Below are 15,801 nucleotides of genomic sequence, written 5' to 3'. Positions count from 1 at the left end.
GAGCTAACTGGTAAGCTAGGGCATAGACCCAGCCTGATACGATCACTTGCTCCAAGGCACGGTTGCAGAAAAGGGGTGCTGCCAGCTCCCCCCTTCTACTCAGGGAGGGCAGTGCCTGCCTGGCATTGGGGCCCGTGCTGTGGGACCGATGTCCTGGAAGCCTTTCCAGGTAGAGAGAAACTCATGGATTTATTATGGTCCTGATTTCTAAATGCCTGTCTTTGGCAGTACTGCCATTTGCCAGCAGAGGGCAGTAGATCAGCCTCCCCCACGTCCCTCCCTCAGGGCCTGTCCCTGGGGAGTCTCTCAGCCACGGATGCTGGCACATGATGCTCCCCAATGGGGACTATGGTATCCCCTCTGCTCCCACTGTCCAGCATTTGAAACAGCTCCTCCAGCACTATCAACGCATCTAAGCCCTATGGTTCTGTTGGGGGCATCCATTGGTTCTATCATGCAGCAACAGACCCAATGCTCCTCTCTCATCACTAATCCAGGCACCATTAGTAACAGGCATTTGAAGCTGGTCGCACAAAGTCACAGAGGAAGATGCTCTTGCTCCCGTGCCCATTCGTGCTGCTCCTCCATCACCGGTGGTGGATGTCCCGATCACCCTGCCTGCATCTGCGCCACTGGGCGGGGGATTCGCAGACCAGTGAACAAACAAAGCCATGCAACTTTGAGACATGAGGCTGCAGTGTTTGATCCGTGAGGCAAACCCTCCAGAGACCGCTCTGCAGCAGCGTCCAGGACAGCTGTTCCCAGGGGACACACGGGGAAAACACAGAACCTTCCACCATCCCAGAGAGGGGACACGTCACACAACGCGTGTGAGCAACGGATACAGTGCTGCCACCGTCCAAGCACAGTGCTTTCAGGGCACGCACCTCGGCCTCCCTCCAACCAGTTGGCAGGGGCTACTGGATTTGTGATGAACTAGAAGGGTACCTGTAGATGCGTGCAGACTCTCCTCAGCACATCATACACGCTGTCTCGAGAGATCAAGGACACAAAGATGTACTGAAAACAAACAGAGAGAGAAGCAGCAGTGAGAGGCTATCCCTGTTCAACATACGACATTGGCCCGGAGGCACAGGCTCCTCTCTCTGCTGGGATGCTCAGAGTTAGAACCAAGAGCACATTGGAGTTCTGGTTTCTGTTTCACAGTGTGAGCATTTAAATGCTCACCACCACGCTAAGCGCTCTGTTGAGATGCACAGGAACAAGTTACAAAGAGCTGGTGCTGCAGCCCATCGTGTGGCAAACTCAGAACAGCGTCATGCTGATGGACATGGGAACAGCTCGTTTTGCAAACAGAAAAGCCACCCGCAATGGCATTATGGTTCTGTGCAGGAACACCAAGACCGGTGACATTCCACTCCCAGAGGGGAGACAAAACTCTCCTCCCACTCACACCAGTGGCAGTTTTGTCACCGACTTCAGTGGGAGCAATTAGGCCAACAGTGGGTACCTTGAAAAACCCACCTTTCAGGTCACTAACAAAGCAAATTTAAGGTTTAAGACCAATAGGACTTTGCTTCTATGTACTGTAGAGTGGCTTTCAGCAAGTGCTCAACTCTAATGGGTTCTAGAAAGCGTGTCTTCAGCCAGCGCTAAAATGCAGCCACCTCTGGGGTGGTATATTGGATTATTAGCACTACTACTCACTAATCATAGAATCTGGACTGGAAGGGACCTCGAGAGGTCTTTTAATCCAGTCCCCTGCACTCATGGCAGGACTAAGTATTATCTAGACCATCCATGACAGGTGTTTGTCTAATCTGCTCTTAAAAATCGCCAATGATGGAGATTCCACAACTTCCCTAAGCAATTTATTCCAGTGCTTAACCACCCTGACAGTTAGGGAGTTTTTCCTTGCTGTGATTTAAGCCCATTGCTTCTTGTCCTATCCTCAGAGGTTAAGAAGAACAATTTTTCTCCATCATCTTGTAACAACCTTTTATGTGCTTGAAAACTGTTATTGTGTCCCCCTCAGTCTTCTCTTTTCCAGACTAAACAAACCCAATTTTTTCAATCTTCCCTCATAAATCATGTTTTATAGACCTTTAATCATTTTTGTTTCTCTTCTCTGGACTGTCTCCAATTTATCCACATCTTTCCTGAAATGTGGTGCCCAGAACTGGACACAATAGTCCCGTTGAGGCCTGATCAGTGCAGAGTAGAGCAGAAGAATTACTTCTTGTGTCTTGTTTACAACACTTCTAACACATCCCAGAGTGATGTTTGCTTTTTTTGCACCAGTGTTACACTGTTGACTCATTTAGCTTGTGATCCACTATTACTCCCAGATCCCTTTCCACAGTACTCCTTCCTAGGCAGTCATTTCCCATTTTCTATGTGTGCAACTGATTGTTCCTTCCTAAGTGGAGTACTTTGCATTTGTCTTTATTGCACTGAATATAATGTAGGAAAGGAAATGAAGAATGACTATTTCACTTGCAACTAGGGAGGACGTTAGATAGGAAAGAGCTGGGACTCCAGCCAGGACACTGGGGCTGGTCTCTAACTCAAGGAGAAAAGTGAGATAATTAATTAGTTGGAACCACAAGTGCGGGCTTCTAATTTTCCCTGTGGGTGCTCAACCCCCACTCAGCCCCAGACCCCACCCCCCACTCCACTCCCAAACCCCCACTCTTGCCTCGCTTCTTCCCGTCCCTGCTCTACCCCCATCCCTGCCCCCATCCACCTCTTCCCCAAGGCCCCTCCCCTGCTCCGCCTCTTCCCACCCTCACTCCACCCTCGCCCTGTTCTGCCCCTTTCATTGAGCGCGCCTTATCCCCACTCCTCCCCCACCTTCCCAGCACCTCCTGCATGCCCCTGTACAGCTGTTCTGTGGCGTACAGGAGGGACGGGGAGGAGTTGATCAGTGGGGCCTGCAGGCAGGTGAGAATGGGGAGTAAGGGGGGAGCTGGCTGCCGGTGGGTGCTATGCACCTGCTAATTTTTTTCCCCGTGGGTGCTCCAGCCCTGGAGCACCCACAGAGTTGGCACCTATGGTAAGAACAGTCAGAGTCTTGGTGTTAAATTTTTCCCCAAAGGCAGAAGCTCCAGCATCACAAGGCCCCAGCATCATGTGGGCCATTAACAGTACTGAAGCCTCCATAGGAAGAGTTCCATCTACTCCACAATTTCCTACCATCAACAGCAGGACACATCGCTGGCCACCCACTTGAATTCTGCATGGTTACCCTCCAAGTGAGGAGCCCAGTTCCTGTGAGAGAGCAGCGCACGGAAATTTACATGACTCTTTTAGAGAGCAGGGCTCTTGCGAAGTTTGCTCCACTGCACGGCAGAACAGAGCATGGATGGGGAAAGTGTCTGGTGCGTGCACATAGTCAGTGGGAAAATAAGTAAGCAACAATACCATTTTCCCCCAGAGAGCCCAGCTTCAAGTCTTTTATCTCCCACTATTAAAGATGTCACTGCCAAACTGGGATTTCCCAATAAGGGGCTGTTTTCCATGCTGCTTAGCTTTGCTCTCACATTTTAGTGCCAGGAGGAGGGGTGTACAGAGGGGCTGTCTCCAGAAGTTCCTTCAAGCTTCTGAGTTTTGCTACAGATGAATCTAATGCTCACTTCAAAGTGTCTGTTCTATTATAGATGTGTCCTCCTCTGCACTCCCCATCCCTTGCACAAACAGCGACTTGTTTGCTGATTAAGTGGGGATTTCATTTTTTGAAGCAGACTAACATTCCAAACCAGGTTTTAAGTCTCAGCCTCCCATTCTCTTCCAGCTGCCATTCCCTATGGGATACCATGCCCAGGACAAGAGCATTTGCAGGCTATATCTGATCTGTCATTCAGAAGAGAAGTGGCTGGATTTAAGCAGAAGCATTAGAGAATTCTGCTCACAAGTTCAGATGAACTGGCTGAGCATGCGGGTCACATGCCTCTTGATGTTATTATTTCAGGATGCCGAGTTCACAAGACTAATATGCAGAGACTTGACAATGTGAAAGGATTCACAACTAGAGGGGCTGGCACACAGAGTTTTTTTTAAATGTTCAGATTCAACAGTTCTGCAGAAGAATCCCCCTGGTTCAATGGCTCTTCACCATCCTTTCCAGTCCCCCCACCCCAAAATCAAATTTAAAAACATTGAAAGGTTTCAATTTTTCAATTCAAAACAATTGCTTGGTTTGAATTTTACTTCAATTTGATTTTGAAAAGGATAAACTTGAAAGCAAAATGTTCTGTTCAATCCCCAGCATTGTTAACTGTTTCGATTCAGCCACCGGACTGAAAGATCAATTATTTGCACAACTCTGCTCTCAAGTTGTGCTGGTTTGGGCCTTTGGAAGCCGTGGGGAAGAGCTGGCTAAAGCAGTGCTGGGGCCTAGGACATCGTGCTTGTCCCTTCAGTTCAGCAATGTTCCAAAATCCCAGCATGGGGCCATGGCTGCCAAGGGGCCAGCTGAGAGAAGACATCGTACCAAGGGTCTCATCATCTGTGCTCTTTAATATTCCATGGGACCCTTTGCAGAAGGAGCATTAGCTAGATCTGAACAAAACTCACATAAAGTGAGCTGTAGCTCACGAAAGCTTATGCTCAAATAAATTTGTTAGTCTCTAAGGTGCCACAAGTACTCCTTTTCTTTTTGCGAATACAGACTAACACGGCTGCTACTCTGAAACACATAACACAAGACACTGGGCACAAACCTGGATAAGTCCCCCCGTTTCTCTTGGGTGCTGGGCTAATGGGGTTGCCTGGAAGCCAAGAGGAAGGTAGCCAGGTTCAGCTGGGTTTCACTTTGTGTTCGTCTCAACAGAAAAACATAATTCACGGGCGGGGAAGAGGGGGTGAACTGAAAGCAAAGATTCTCCCAGCTGTAGTGTCTGCCCTCAGGCCCTAGCCAAATTCCAGTATGCGAATGACATTCTGCCTCTGCACACATCCCCTGTGGTTCCAGTTGGGGATGCGAATCTCCTCTTCATTTCCTGGCCTAAATTGTGTAGTGTTACTGTAAGCAGTTATAGTGCCAAGTATCAGAGAGGTAACTCCGTTAGTCTGTATCCACAAAAACAACAAGGAGTCCAGTGGCACTTTAAAGACTAAGATTTATTTGGGCATAAGCCTCCTCGTTGTTTTTGTAAGCAGTTAAACAGCTGCCATGCCCCACCACAGAAGTGGCTGCACCAATTAAGGCCCATCCTTCATACCTTACTCACATCAATGCTCATTGCCTTTAATGGGTGTTTTCCCTTAAGTATGAAGTGCACGATTGGGCCCATGTTTGCTAAGCATTTGGGGATGGTCTGGAATGAGAGATGCTATGTACATTTAGGGTTAGAATACTAGACGAGTTGCCAGGTCATCTCAGCAACGTGACACAGAGCAGCTACCCAGAGGCTGAGTGGGGCAGAGCGTTCATGCTCCGTCACATCACAATGGTAGCTGTGAGATGCAGGGGAACACCTAGGGGCCTTCTGTCAGATTAGACTCACACATGAGACCAAAGCACAGCAGCTGAGTGGAAATAAGACCCCCAATCAGTTACCTTTCTGCTGGCATTGGTGGTGATAGCCAGCCCATTGGGCAGCAGCCGGGCTGTTTTGTGCTTTTTTATCAATTGAACCGAGACCACTGGGATAACCACCTGAAATGTAAAACAAACACCAGGTAAATGCACACATATTATAGGTGGGGATCCAACAGTGAGGAGCGAGCGCCACAGAAAAGCCCACGAGGGAGCTGGCAGTTCTGTGTTCCATGCAGGAACTGGAGACTATGCAGTCAGTAAGGCATGGGGCCATGCAGGGTATATTTATGCTGCGATAAAAGACCTGCAAGGGGAGGAGGGTGTCAGAGCTGAGGTTCCAGCCTGAACGTCTACACTGCAATTTTACAGCCCCGCAGCCCACAAGCCTGAGTCAGCTGATACAGGCTCTGAGACTCGGTGTCGTGGATATTCCCCCCCACCCTCCAGTGTAGACTGCCAATACCCACACTGGCCAATGAGGATTAAACATAAGATGAAACAGCTGCCTGTTAACTGACCTCTGTGCACCCAGTGCACTGAATGATATGGGTGCTGTGGGAAAACAACAGTGTATGATGGGCAACCTTTATTCTTGCATTTCCTAACTTCTGAATGCTTGACTTTGCAACCTTAGTGATGGGTTTTTAACATAGTTCTGTGTGGAATTTCTTTAGAAATACGGTGATCCAATCTCTATTACACGGATGTCTAATTGCATTCTGTATATGATTGCTACCCATTTTGCTATCATTGGCTGGGGACATCTTTATATTTACCAAGCAGGATCACCACACTCTATGTATTAACTTTGGTTTGAAAAGGTTTTTAGTCTATACATTTTCAATATAATGAACACAATATTGTCCCATACCAACAAAGCATATCTTTGTCTAGGGACCTAGATAAGAGTCCTTGCATTCAAGGGCACAGTTAAAAATAAACCTGGATGTAGTTTTATAGCAGAATAACTTCACTGAAACATGCTCAACTTTGGGAGCTGACTTGCATTCCTTCTATCAGAGATCTGTTTAAATAGGAATATCAGCTGGTATAAATAATTCAACTGCTCAGTACTGGTTTTAAAGGAAGTCAGTTCTTAAAAAAACAAAACATAAACCCCACACACAAAAAGTTATCCATCAGCTACAGCATTAATAGGAAAATGTCAAATTACAACTCAAGCAGAGAGTTGAAAGGAAGATTCAGATCTGTTTCAGAATCCTATAGGAGCCTTTGATCTTGAGGCACTGACAGTTTGAGCCTCTACAAATATTTGCAGTGTGGAATTAAAAAAGCAACACAAATAAACAATATTTCTATTAAGAAGACTCGGAGGTTACTAGATACATAGATGGCTCCCCCAGCAGTGCATGAATTCCCCCGCCCCTGCTTATGGCGGGCTGATTTTGACCCTACAGCATTATTTAACGGCTTAGGGCTGGAGGGAAAATGCATCACTTAGGAGAACATCTGGCAAAGTAACCCTTCACTGGGCGCTAGGAGTCGCATCGCATCCTGCTAAGATGGAACCTGGGCCAGGGAGGAAGGAATGGTGCAGGGGCTCCTGTCTAAGAGCAAGAAAATCTCTCTATGAGTCAGTGCTGCTGGCGTATGTGACAGAATGAGATAAGGGTCCATTAGGCCCACATGGGACGGAGGTCAGTGCTAGGCAGTGACGGGGAAGGGAGATGACTGCCGTATGCTGGCACTGGTGTTTTGGAATCAGATGTCAGGCCTCTTCCCAAAGTGAAGTGTGGTAGAGAGCAGCTGCGTTGCGTTACCTTGATGTCCTTCCCGAAGAGTTTTGCATAGAAGCAGAGCCAGTTGGGGGAGATGTAGAGCCGCCCCTGGATGAGGATGTCTCTCTGGAGCGCACAGGAGCAGACTGTAACACACACAGAGGTAGCATGAGGAGGGGAGAGGAACCCACAGACCTCAGATTCAGCCCCACAGCAAAACCCACCGAGCCCTGGGCTGATGCCATGCCTAGGGACTCCAGCACATTGCCAGTCACCTGCCCTGAGATGCTGCTAGCTACAGTGGCCTGGGCATCCAGACAGAGATTTTCTCCCCCTTTCCGGGGACATCTGATGTTCATAAAAGCAAGGAACCAATCCCATGCTAAGCACTGTCCCTCACAATTAAAGTGCGTGGCACAAGGTGGGCAAACTCCCAACAGAGCCTCGGCTACGACAATCAAACTCCTTGGCTCCTGACCTCCAGCCGGGACTCGAAGACTGTGGTCTCCAGCATGCAAAAGCTTGTCTGTTAATCCACTATAGTATATGGGGACCCTATGGGGTTCTGCATTTGTCGCCTTCCTCAGCCTCTCGTCTCAGCCACTGTCTGGTCATTGGTGGAACGGGGATGGCCGCTGGTCTGACACCAGTGCAGCACTGAGGTTCTGTACAGAGGCCTGGGTCTCTCTTTACTCCCTCAAGACTGTCTCCACCACTCACCTTTCAAGACACTCTCCTCTGTGGGGATGTCCTTGAACAGCTTGTGGTACTGCAAGTTGTATTTATTTGGTATCTAGAAATTAAAAAGACAGGTGGTCAGAGAAGCTACCTGGTGACCTGACTGATACACAGACATCAAGAAACATCCTGTAAATGGAGATTCAGCTTCCCTGTCTGCCCCTGAATGGGACCTACCCCAGATCCTCCTGCTTCAGAAGCCTGGGGCCCTGCCACTAGAGCTAAAGAAGAATTGCTGAGAGAGGTACAGGGTCTATGACACAATGGGGCAGTTCCAATTTCAGCCAGTAGAGAGCAATGGTGCACATTTACACTAGCAAGTTCCCCATAATATTTAGTTCATCTAGAAGATGACAGTCTGAACATTCAGACCAGGTTCCAACGGAATGCCTTCCCTGCCCCTTGCCTGTAACCCTTCTAGACACTGATGCATACTCTGAATGCTCTTCAGCTTATTTTTATAAATATTTCTGTCTCCACACAGCCAGCCCAGCTGCATCAAATCTGCAGAGGTCACATTGCTCAGGAGTCTAGGATCATGTAATGAAAACCTCCTGCAATCAAGGCCCTTCTTCTGCTGTTTGTATTTTGTTTAAAATTTCCAAGGAATTTATCAGTGTTTATTGCAAACATTTGAAAAAATGGTGAAAATTGGTGCCAAAAATTAACTTCCTAGATTTCTGGGCAAATATCAGGGTTAATACTCAGGATGAGAGGACAAAATAAAAAAGCAACCGCGAGAGAGAAGTGGGCCCAGAAATGAGAGCGGTGGAAGGAACGAAGGCACGAGCTCCTTGTGCTGCCTCCTCCATCTCTTCCGCTTCTGGACCTACTCTAGAGGGAGAGATGGCAGCTAGGTTCCCTGTCCCAGCCAGGTCAATGAGCGCAAGCTCTCCTTTGAGAGCAGGGAGCCACGGCCAGGCAGTTCTGGCACTTCTTTCTGTAAGGACGCAAGCACAGATGTACAGGTCCGTGCGGGTGTATCTTTCATTACATTGCCTTACTCTAGCAGACAGCCTCACATTTACACTCAGTCTAATTTATTATTTACATAAAACACCTCTACCTTAAGTAACACACTGGATTTTATTAATACAATCAGTATCTCCATGGACTTGAGTGGTCCAGAGAACGAAAAAAAACTGTAAAAATCGAACAGTAGCTAGAATTTCAATAAAAAAGAAAACCGAGCGCAGATGCACGTGGGAATAGAGACAAAGCTCTCTCAGCAAACTGCTGAATTCCATTCACTCGTTCTCAGCTGCTGTTGAGGTAGTTGCTGGGACTGTTCCATAGTTACTGGAAAGCAGAAGCAGCAAGAAAACCTGTGTGCTTACCAAGGGCTGAGCAAACCCAGGTACGCGGTCACGCTCAGCCAAACACAGAGTGGCATTTGCGTGGGAAAGCCCATTCAAATCAGGACTAAGTCCTGAGGGAGGCCAAAGGAGAGTTAATTTTTTAACAAGACCAGATTTATTTCAGAATGAGGAATCACCCGTAATTCGTCTTTCTAAAGAGGGATTAAGATGCAGTGGCACCAGGAAGGGTCACTCTTCAGGTAGGCTCCACCCTGGCGGACAGGTGGGTCCCCATGGAGTCAGCTGGTGCAACGCCGCCGACTTCAACCACCTGAGACCTGCCCATGCCAGCGCTGAACTTAGCCTGGAGGAGAGGCCCCTCCTTCCATCAGATGAGGGGCTTCCTTCCTCTTCTCTCCTTGTCGTCATGCCCTGGGCCATGCCTTCCACCACGGGACCCCTTCCCTCTGCCTGCCCTGTCCAGCATTCATCCGCCTTTACAAAAGTGAACAGGAAAAGCCACAGCAGTAACTCATGGCCAAGCCTGAAGTGCCATTGAGCACCCAATGTGGACATGACACACACACAAACACTCCCACCTTCCGGAAGAAAGCTCCTTTCCACATACAATCCCAGAAGTCAATCACTGCGGCATGTAAGACAACCTGCCGGGAGGAGGCAGACGCGCATAATGCATCACCTGTTCCTCACATGGCTTTGTCAGCATTCAGCTGCACACCACCTCCGACAAATAAGGAAGCCCAGGGCCCAGATCACAGACCACGCTGTACCTGATCTAGACAAGAAAGTGGAGAGCAATTATTTGATTCATATTGTGTTCAAATGGCAATACAGGCTCACCTCAACCAGAATAGCTTTTGGCCAGAGAATAAACACTACCAGTGGTTATGAAGCTTGAACAATATACTGAAGTGTCATTTTAGCACTTTTTTCCATAAGACTGAATGAAAAGGGGAGAGAAAATGGTGTGATTAAGGGCTGCGTGTGCCATGCTCCCTGCTCTGTTGGCACAAGGCTGAGATGTGCAATTTATTAACAAACACATTTGGAATCAGTCAACCAAAGCTGGAGCTTATAACACATTTGCTGAGCAATGTGGCACTCCAAGGACCTCACTTGTCATGTATTATTTAGCAGCACTAAGGAGTCAGCTGTCAACAAACACTAATCCAACACCAGCAGTTACAAGGCATGTTCCCACATCAATGGAAAGACAGCAGCATTAACCTGCACATGTATGGCCCAACACTCATCTGCCTTCTCCAGAAGAAAGTTAGTTATCCTGCAGCAGACAAAAGGCAGCTCTGAGCCGGAGGATCACTGCTGTCAGGCCACACTGCCAGATATCCAGGGTGATGAGGAAAGCGCCATCAAGGAGTTAACATACTACAACATTCCAATGCTACTTTAAGGCACAGTTACATCAGCACTGTCTGCATTTCAGCAGCCTCACTAATGAACGCTAACCATTCTTCACAACGCCCAAGTCTGCTATTAGATAGAGCCTATATAGTGCTGTGTGGGTGTGCCAGGAGAGTTCCCAGCTCAGCCTCTGGCTGCCTCTAAATGTAGCTATCACAAGGTTCCTTCTGCCATGTGGTCTGGCAACATCTCATGCCATGGAGATTCTGACTTGCAGTACGCTTGCCATGAGTTTCCTTCAACTGGGACTGAGGCAAACTGCTAATTAGGGATCTCTATTTTGGACTAGAGAGGCCACAATGCAACGCTGGAGGGGACCTGACCCATTTCTGGCTACAACTCCTGTTCAAAAGCTCTGCTTATATAAAGAATCCTTTACCTTTAGAGATGCTGGAGAAAGCTTACATCCCATAGAACCCTGGCTTCATGAATCTCCTACCACATTACACTGTTAGGAACAAGAAAAGGAGTACTTGTGGCACCTTAGAGACTAACAAATACAAGTCCTCCTTTTCTTTTTGCGAATACAGACTAACACGGCTGCTACTCTAAAAACTGTTAGGAAGGACTCAGTACCATTAACTGCTGACACCTTTCCCTCCACCTCCCTTCTTATCCCTTTACTTCTCCTCCCCAATCTACAGGAAAGGTGAACTGCAGAGATCACCCTCACATGCTTTCTTTACCTGCAGTGACTTAACACCCCTGCTTGCTCTCTCAACTCCACATGCAAAGCAGCCGCCTGTTGGCTAAGTCAGCTCTTTGCATCACAGCATTGTATCAGCTGGTATCTCTCCTCTATCAAGCAACATCTTGGTGTCAGTTACATTCACTACACACTGTGGGTTCAGACCAATAAGCAGCTTTTTTTAAACTATTCCCTGTAGTATTGAGGAGGATAAGTTCAGCGATGCGGTCAGCAAGTTATGAGGGATAGGTGGGGAGCCGCGAGGCCTATGGTGTTTGACCCCACGGTGCCATGGGGTGAGCGAGAGCAGGAACCTAGGTTAGCTTGATCCAACAACTCTGCTTCTGAAGATGTGGCTCAAAGTTTATCCGCACACTGTGCCAGCGACAAACCATCATGTACATTTTCTAATGGGACAGACTAGATTATTCACAGAGGCGGGATATAACCTACCAAGCAGCCATCTGAGATGTACTCTCGCCAGATCTCATTGCACTTTGAGCCAGTACAATTCTCTCAGGTTTAGTGCAATTTTATCACCACTTTATTTAATCAACGGCTACTATACCGGCTTAAAACAGCGCACTGGGGAGAGAGGAGTTAACACACACAGTGTGTCTACGCTGCAGTAAAAGACCAGCGGCACGGCTGGCTCAGGTCAACTGACTGTGGCTTGTGTGGCTCCAGCCATTGGGATAAAAATCACAGTGGAGACGTTCAGCCTTGGGCTGGAGTCTGGGCTCTAAAGCTCCTCAAGGGGGGAGGGTCTCAGAGCCCAGGCTCCCACCCACACTCAAACATTTACACTGCTCTTTTTAGCAGCTGACCTGGGCTCAGAGTTGGTGCAGTGGGTTTTTTATTGCAGTGTAGACATACACCCAGCCATTTACCCACCACAGACCGGGCCTGGAAGAAGAATAAAAGACATAAGGAGGAGCTGTGACAGACACTCTGGCTTAAAACAAACTTCCTGCTCCCACTGGGATTTACCTACATACGAGTGTATTGCTTCCTCTTCTTGAGTATGCAGAGATAACCTGCTTTGAGTGGCTAAAATGCTTAAAATGAGGCTGCAGAGAGGCCAAAGGTGAACCACCTGTGGTCTCTGAGGCAATATACACAATGCCTCAATGATATCAAAGCGTCATGGTCTCTTACGAACGTCCACCTTGCTCAATAGGAGTTCCAAGTGCTGTCCAAATGCTGCAGCCGTAAATAACTCATGTTCTGGAGCTATGCTTTATGGAGTGGATTCCCCACCTTGAGCCACGGCGCAGGTATAGAGCCATTTGTGTGCATAGTGATGAAGTGCTACTGCAGGTGTTTAGACTCCTTAAGCTACAGCAGAGTAGCTCAGGGCATTGGTAGGGATTTGTTTCCCCATCCTACACAGACAACAGAATTTCTCAAATGGCTCTGTGTACGTACGTACACACACACACACACACACACACACACACACACACCCACCCACCCCTGTACAGGGTAAACTTATAAATCACAAACTAAATATACTGTGACTCCATGCTAACAAGTGAGCATCATGTCAAAAAGCAGACATCACCGAGAAAGGCAGACAGCTGTACATGAGCAGGAGACCCTCTAATTACAGGGCAGGGGCTACACACAGACACTCTGTCCAGAGGCTTTTCCCCTCAGGAGCCAGTCACACTGGTGTTTTGATAGGGGTTAGACCCCTATGTTACAGTGTGATGCATATTCCATAGCTAAGAGATGGACAGCCTAGTAATGATGCTTTCCATAGTATATTCTCATTGAGGCAAAAATGGGTCTCTGCCTTTCCAACTCTCATGCTCTGTAACACTGCCAATAAACACAGACTGTGCTGCAATGAAACTGAACTGGGTGTCCGGCCGACTGGAGGCAGCTCCCGCACTCTTGGAGAGAGGTCACGTTAGTGACAGGGGCTGCAGAGGAAAGTCCTCCATCTCCAGGCACAGAGATGGCTGTGGTCTCTCGGAAGTGGGCCGTGGTGTACTGGGCTATCACGGGCACAACGAGGGCTCTGTGATAGACAAGGCCGTCAGTGCACACAGACTAGCTCACAGTCTTGTCATAAGGCCATACTCTGCATGCCCTAGAGGAGTAGCCACTTGAATGACTTTTAGGCCTCTAGTCCTCACTCTGGAAGCTCAAAGGTTTCATTCTCTCTTCTCCCCATGTGCAGAAATTGATAGTGGCAGGAAAAGGGACTGGCAGTTTAAATACATAGCCTCCTGGATTTGTAAAGGTGGAAGATACAAGCGGGTGTGGGGAAGGAGAAGAGGACATACACCTGATCCTGCTCATGCCAAGGGAAAAGATGCAGCAGGTGCAGCAAAAGAAGTTGTGGAAGGACGAGAATCCCAACTGAGGCTGAGACTATGGAATCCAGGAAGTGCAGCAGATGGCAGGGTTGGGCCTCAGGGGAGCAGCAAAACCTCTAAAGACAGAATCCCCACGCGTAGCAGGATTGGCCCCAGACCCTGCTCCCTGTATGGCACTCGCAGAGCAAACAGCATGCCCAGAGCAGGAGTTCCTGTCCAGCAATCAACACCCAGCTATAGGCACTGCAGAGCCTCTTGGTCAGTCACACAGAGGTGCCTTTGCCCAACACTGACCCAGACTGGCAACGAGACAGTTATCTTCACATGGCCATCCATCGCATGGCAGCCATCAGCTGGAAGGCTGAAGTAACGGTTCAAATGCACCACGGGCAGTGTTTCGCCCCTGACTCACCGCTTCTCTGAGACATTTCTTTATTTCTTCATCCTTCAGAGCTTCATTCAGCTGCAAACTGCGAGAGAGAGAGAGAGAGAGAGAGAGAGAGAGAGAGAGAGAGAGAGATCCTAGTTAAGTGGAAAGCCATCCACTGGACACCCCCACTCCTCTCCCCAAAGCAGATACAACAGAGGTATACAACATAATGAATGGTGCTGAGAACGCAGCCTGGGGCAGTTAATAAGAGAGCCCTTGAAATTAAAAGTGAGGAAATACCCATGCGATAGGAGCTTCCTACCCCCCCACCCTAGGCCCCTGGTCTCTTATGCACACAGTATAATTAACCTGTGAAACTAGCTGCTGCAGGAGACAAACAAGTAACTCAGGGGAATAGAATTGGACACATATAGGAGTCATCTGCAGTGATGCTAGCCAGGGTAAAAGATATAATGGGTGTAAATTCTTGCATTTCAGGATACAAGCTGAACATTAGCTGGAGTCAGGTAGGAATCTTCCTCTCATGGTTAAGTAGTGGACAATTTAAGGTGTGATGCCAGGTAGCAGGTGTGAACCATCCGGCACTGGCCACCGCCAGACAGGACACTGGAGTAGATGGACCCTCTGTGCGATGGGATATAAATCTTTATATTCACCCCACTTTGGGGACTGAAAACTACGAGTGGCCTTGGGACCCTACTCTAGATCACAGCGAGGGACCCAGCAACAGGTTAAGGGAATTACTTAGTATGTTTAGCATCCAACCCTTAACTGCTAATGTGGGATTCTCCTGTGAAAGGCTGGCAAGAGCTTCCTACCTGCTGGGTTTCATTTCACACTCCAGGGCCAGCTACAATTGTTGATAGAACTTGGCACACAAGGAGAAGGGCAAATGTTTGGCAGGAAACACCAGGCCCGACCTAGTTTAATAGGATTTTTCAGCCCTTCACTGATCCCCCACAGAGCACACTGGAGTCATGCAAAAAGTGTATTTAGAAGGCCCTACTCCAGTTATGGATGTCGGGAGAAAGCTCCTTCACTGACCCAGCCCAGATAGCCCTAAAGACTTAGACCAGGAGCTCTGTTCTCAGCACACTGCTGCTGTAACATGCAGGAACGTGGCTGCGTCCCTGGGAGAGGAAGAGATCAGAAGAGGTTATGTGGTCACACTGTGGGAGGTATGCTGCACTGAGAGGGCCAGCACATCTCAGGGGAAGCTGTTCACAACCAGTACTTAAAATAAAACCCCACCCTGTGCATGTCAGAGAACTAATTAGCTGATCACAACCAGCATGGTTCCAGACTTTAATCTGTCATCAGACCCTACAAATCCAAACCATTTCAGAGCTCACCTGCCATCCAGGGCATCCAAGCTTTTCTCCTTATGAGACGCCTCCAGTTTCTCCTGGCTGTGCATGAGCTCAGAGCTCTTCAGGGAAGTTGCTTTTTCATGCACCGGCTTTGTGCTGCAGACAGACACAATAAAACAGGAAGTTTGTTAGTTCACCAGCGAGGGGGTTTGGGGGGCAGCAGCATTAGCTATGGCAGACAGGCCTCTAATTCCATGGCTTTGAAATCCCATTGGCAACAGGAGGTTTTCAGCATTTCGAACCGCTTCCATTGGCAGCCAAAGTATTTTGCTCTGCTGCATGCAGCTGCTGATGGAATTATATG

General features: G+C 48.3%; 1 protein-coding gene across 1 annotated transcript in view; it reads right to left on the bottom strand.

Moving 5' to 3' along the window:
• GRAMD2A (GRAM domain containing 2A) overlaps positions 1–15,801 on the bottom strand; it is a 76,078-nt gene that overhangs the window by 23,552 nt on the left and 36,725 nt on the right. Inside the window, exons 2-7 of the mRNA XM_043493965.1 lie at positions 15,480–15,593; positions 14,149–14,206; positions 7,963–8,035; positions 7,285–7,388; positions 5,522–5,620; positions 949–1,020 (exon numbers count right to left, since the gene is read on the bottom strand). Coding sequence (XP_043349900.1) covers positions 949–1,020; positions 5,522–5,620; positions 7,285–7,388; positions 7,963–8,035; positions 14,149–14,206; positions 15,480–15,593 — 520 coding nt within the window. The remainder of the gene's footprint in view (positions 1–948; positions 1,021–5,521; positions 5,621–7,284; positions 7,389–7,962; positions 8,036–14,148; positions 14,207–15,479; positions 15,594–15,801) is intronic.

This window comes from Dermochelys coriacea, chromosome 10 (assembly GCF_009764565.3).
Source record: "Dermochelys coriacea isolate rDerCor1 chromosome 10, rDerCor1.pri.v4, whole genome shotgun sequence".
Taxonomy (NCBI): domain Eukaryota; kingdom Metazoa; phylum Chordata; order Testudines; family Dermochelyidae; genus Dermochelys; species Dermochelys coriacea.
This window is presented reverse-complemented; position numbering and strand designations above follow the sequence as displayed.